We start from the raw sequence: 5,328 nt of genomic DNA, 5'->3' as shown, positions 1-5,328 counted from the left end.
ATATTTCTTCTTTTTTAAAAAATAATAATAATAATTTTGCATCTGTATTTTCTTTTTTAAGATTTGTCTGCATTGGGTATCTCTACTTTTCATACATTTTCCTGATCATGCTTACTGACTTTTATTTAAGTACCATTTTTAATGTAAGACTTTTACTTGTGACCGAGTATTTTCACAGAGTGGTAGAAGTTCTTTTACTTTAGAAAATGATCCATCACTGTTTGTGGGCTACAGGTAGTGTTTGTTTTTTTTTTGACTGAGGGTTATTAGTACCCCCTCATTGCCCAAAGACACGCCCACCTAAGCCCCCCTCTGACTACCGAGGCAAATATGGTCGGGTGCACCAGAGTACAGGGACCCCCTCCCTCGTCTGATCCGCTCCTGACGCACATTAACCTTTATACGTTATGTGACTACGCGGATAGAGGTTGAGTATCAGAAACTTCGGAGGAAAAACAGAAGTTGTGGATATTATCGTCCACCATGGCTTCCACGCCCTCCGCCTCTGCCCTGTCTGCTGTTCTCCGGTGTCGGGGAAATATCTGGACCAGGAATCCGCCGACCAAGCGGCCTGCCACCTCTGCGTACAGCCTCAGCGGGTCACCGGCTGAGCGTGCCCGGTCAAACCAGGCGACAGCGTGGGAGGCTTTCCTGCAAGGAGACCGCGTCCTGGTGGGAAGAAGATTGGCTGTTGCGTACGAGTCGCCCCGATGGGATGGTAGAGTGTTGAGAGAAAAACACTGCAGGGAAAACAACAACTTATGTCACCAGAAACTTTCGCAATCTGCAGGGGACGCGCGCTCGGCTGCGCCTGGTGTCCAAAACGCGCTGGTGCGTCAGCTGGTACGCAGACTGACTGGAAGAGACAAATGCTCTCAAATTATCCAAAAAATTAAACACGAAACAGGTGCTACACACATCTGTAAAATAGTATTTGGTCAGGAGACCAGTGAAGTCCCAGCTGGCGTTTTGAAAGTGTCCCTAACGTCCTCGTGTTTAGCGGGAAAGGCAGGAGAAAAACCGTCCTACGTGTTACCTGGTTGGTCAACACTGAGGAGCACCTGCGTGTCTCTGACCGCTCTGGTGTCAGAGCTGATGTTGCAGAAGCTGGTGGAGCTGTGGAGGTCCTGCAGCAGCCCTGATGATGCGCCACAGCATCAAGACACGACAGACAATGTCCTGAAGGTGAGGGGTTTGACACTTCATCAGGGGTGGAGGAGGTATTCAGACCATTTGCTTAAATAAAAGTACAAATACCACAAAATAGTCTGTTAAAGGTAAAAGACCTGCACTAAAATGGATGGTAAGTAAAAGTCAGTGAGTATTATCATGAAAATGTGCAAAAATCTAGGAAAAGTAGAAGCAATGCAGAAAAATATTTTTTAAAAATTACATATGCATTAAAAAGTGACTGTTTATGTGTTACTGTTACTGTTTAAGTGAAGTGTTTATTAAAATAATTGCCAAAATAACCAGTTCCGAAAAATATAAAACTTTACCCCAAAAACGAAAAAAAAAAACAAAAAAACCCCAAGAAAATTACTGAAATCTTTATCAAAATAGTTGCCAGTTAATTTTCTGTTGATCAACTAATTGATTAATTGACAAACCATTTCAGCTTTGCTTGTAGAAACTGTTGAGTAGTTTAATTTGTAAAAAAAACAAGATGTTTTACACACTTTTGGAAAAAAAAATCTTAATTTGTTAAGCAACTAGTAACTACAGCATTCAGAGAAATGTACTGAAGTAAAAACTACAATATTTACCTCTGAAATGTAGTGCAGTAAAAATGTAAAGTGGTATGAAAAGAAAAGACTAAAGTAATGTACAAGTACCTGAGATGTGTACTTAACTACTTGAGTAAATGTACCTAGTTACAATCCACCATCATGCCTCATGCGAACCATTCAGTAAATTGAGTTTACAGTGCTATATATTCTGCTGGTTGCAAACTAGTCAATCATATTTTTATATTCAAAACTGCTCACAGATCTCCTAACTTCATCACTGGCAAAATCCTCTTTGTGCTGATCAAGTTAAATCAGATTAACTTGGTTTACTGAAGCTGCTATCAAGGCATTTCCACATAACTTTTAAGTTGCAACAAATTCAAGTATTTACAGTTAAATTTTGAGTAAACAATCATTGTAGGAGCCTTTTAGCATGTGTCTACTTTGTATTGTTTTATAGTGTAGTTTGGTATGTGAAGACTACAATGTTTGGATACTAGATGGTAGTGTAGGTCTTATAGTTTGTGATGTCACATTTGGTGTGAGACGACTCACATTGGGTGTGAGACAGGTATTTTAAAGTCATGTTGGTGGAGGGGCAATATCACAGTGGAGCATAGGGACAGGCACATGTCTAAACGTAATCACAGCTATGCAGAAAAGGCAGTGAGTATATCGAATCATTTCCTATTGTATTGTATCATCGTATCGTATTGTATCATATCATATCAAAGGTAATTCGGATCACTTTAAATTCACATCACATCACATCACAAAGTAATCAACTATCATCATTCTGCATTAAACAAGAACATCACTCAAAGATACTTCAGTGTTTGGACATTCACTCATTTCCTGGTTACATGTAAGGAACACCTTTCCACCTATGCAAGTGACCTTATTTAATTATTTGGATTTTATTGACTTCACAATTAAATATAAAGTAAACATAAATGAAAATTAAAAGTTATATTCGTTTTCCTTTTTTCAAGGCAATCAGTTTCCACAATTATTTTAAGTATGATCAACTTGTCAGATTTTTTTTAATTATTATTTTTTTAAAATTAGCCCTATGCTCCAGAAAACCAAGAGCCAAGAACAGGACAAGGAGAAAGGTCAATATTGATTATTACTAAAACCTTGCCAGCAGAGATCAGAGGAGCTTGGGTTTATTTTCTTGATTTTGGAGGGAGTAATGTATGCTCTGTGTTGGATTTTATATTGTATAACTCTATCTCTGAGTGACATTTATGTTATTTTCAAGTATATGAAATCATTTTATTTGTCCTCTTTCAGGCAAATCGACAAATCCACAGGCCCACCGACCTCAGCTCCGCCAAGGAAAACTCTGGACAAATGATCCCAAAGGACAGACCTGACTGAGAGTCCAAGGCCTCAGCACTAAAAATAAACACTGTGATCTAACCTTATTTATTGACTTTACTTGGATTTCACAATACACAATGCACGCTGGACTTCAGCCTGGTGACACAAGAAAACAAGTGGTTGTCTGTAGAGTTTTTTTTTTTTTTTTGCTTTGATGAAAAGTAAGCTGTCCTGTAACATAAAATACATGAGAAATATGAAACACATGCCTTGTTTGTGGTACATTTTATCTAAAGCATTCTTTGCCTCCTGGTGTGTATTTTAGAATATTGACAATACATTTTATTTTTGAGTTTACCCTGCATGTTTTGCACAAACGCTCATTTTGCAAACATGGAATAGAGCAGTGGTCCAGACTTCTCCTTAATTATTAGCTCAAGGTCCGCACAAAAGAGAATTTACAACTTAGACAGTTTTATTTGACAAAATGTAAATAATATGTGGGCTTAGAACACAAAGAAATGAACACATATTGCAAGAATGAAGTGCATTTACGTCAAAGTTAGTAAATAAATAGCTCTTCAGCTCATTATTGCTTTAAGACTGGTGACGCTGCAAAGGTGCAGCATGTTAACCTTTTAAAACCTGAAAATTGGCTTTCCTTAGAAAACATGGGAATTAGGAAATGAGCAACAAAAGAGGAAATTACCTAAAAATCAAGTCAAAAAGCATATGAAAAGAATAACTAACAGCAGTTAACAGTTAAGATATTATCTGGATCATTTTAAAGTCAGTCTTGAATCTTTCAGTGTGACTTTTCTATAAAGGGCCAACAAAATTTATGTTGTTTTTTTCTTATTTCGTCAACATTTTAATGGTGTTTTTCTGAAGCTATTTTAATAACAAGCAGCTGTCAGACAATATACCATACCTTTACAAAGATATCTTTATTCTATTAAAGTCTTTTCATTTATTGAAGTATCACAGTTTAACAAGCCTGTGTTAAGTTGTTGCCCCTTCTCTACACTGTAAAATCTGATAAGCAAATTGTACTTTAAAAAAATCTAGGATACCAATTGCCTTGAAAAATGTTAGTAAATATAACTATTACTCAGTTAATGTTAAATTTATATCTAATTGTGAAGTTTACTTTAAATTAAGTTATATTTACTTGATTTTATGAAGTTGTGGCAACTTAACAAGTTTAATAAATAAGTCTTTCTAAGTTTTTGCAACTTCAGCAAACCAAGTTTACTCTGTTATATGTATGTATTCTGATGATTGCAAACATGCCAATCATATTTGTATTCTCTTAAACAAAACAGACTTCATCATTGGCAAATCCTCTTTGTGATGATCAATTTTAGTCAGACGAACTTGGTTTAGTGAAGTTTCTAACTTAGAAACAAGGTTATTTCACTTGTCATTTTTAAGTTGCAACAACTTCACAAAATTAAGTAGATACAGTTCAATTTTGAGTCAACTTAACGATTGGATGTAAAGTATATATAAATGAAGATAAATAGCTATATTTACTTTCCTTTTTCAGGGCAATTGGTTTCAATGCCTATTTAAAGTAAGTTTGTGCGGGCTCTTGTTTATACAAGTTTACATTTTGGCCGTCAGGTAGATAAGTAAAGACATAATCCTAGATTTCTTCATTGGCATATTTCACACCACAGTGTGTGAGAGCAGTAAATAAATAAATAAAATAAATAAACTTTATTACAGACTCAATGGTCCAGATAAGAGACAATAAGACAATAGACAATACATACAAAAGATATAAAAGACACATAGAAGTACCATACACAACATATTCACAATGCAATAAGATCACTTAATAAAAAAATAAAAAATAAATAAAAAATCCCCAACACAATATGTACAGATCACTTAAAAAACAATTTAAAAAAGTCAATGATAGATAGATAGGTACTTTATTGATCCCGAGGGAAATTTAAGTAACCAGCAGCATAATAAACATACAGAATAGAATATAGACCAATAAATATATAGGCAATATATACAGAGAAAAAGAGAGGTGCACCACAGAGGAGACTACTCTCATAAACTAAAAAATAGACTAAATAGACTAAATAAGTGTGTGCAAAGACACCAGAAGCTGCAGTTTGTTAATAAACACACTGGATAACCGCTCACGCGCCAATCTGTTGCGTAACTCCTCGAGGTGACAGTTAGGGCGGGACTTCCTGTGACTGCTCGCTGCCCAGGAAGTCGTCGTGTTACTTTCCCTCCTCCTCCTCCTCCT

At 36.1% G+C, this 5,328-nt stretch overlaps 1 protein-coding gene across 1 annotated transcript; it reads left to right on the top strand.

The window, feature by feature from the left end:
- The first annotated feature begins 197 nt into the window (after nt 1-197).
- On the top strand, nt 198-3,282 carry LOC121939069. Its single transcript, XM_042482203.1, has 2 exons — nt 198-1,185; nt 3,027-3,282. The coding sequence occupies exons 1-2, from the start codon at nt 484-486 to the stop codon at nt 3,111-3,113; spliced, it is 789 nt and encodes a 262-aa protein (XP_042338137.1). The 5' UTR covers nt 198-483; the 3' UTR covers nt 3,114-3,282.
- The last annotated feature ends 2,046 nt before the right edge of the window (nt 3,283-5,328 follow it).

The sequence above is a fragment of the Plectropomus leopardus genome, unplaced genomic scaffold, assembly GCF_008729295.1.
Source record: "Plectropomus leopardus isolate mb unplaced genomic scaffold, YSFRI_Pleo_2.0 unplaced_scaffold406, whole genome shotgun sequence".
Taxonomy (NCBI): Eukaryota; Metazoa; Chordata; class Actinopteri; order Perciformes; family Serranidae; genus Plectropomus; species Plectropomus leopardus.
Note: the sequence above shows the minus strand (reverse complement) of the source record. Positions and strands in the feature narration are given on the sequence as shown.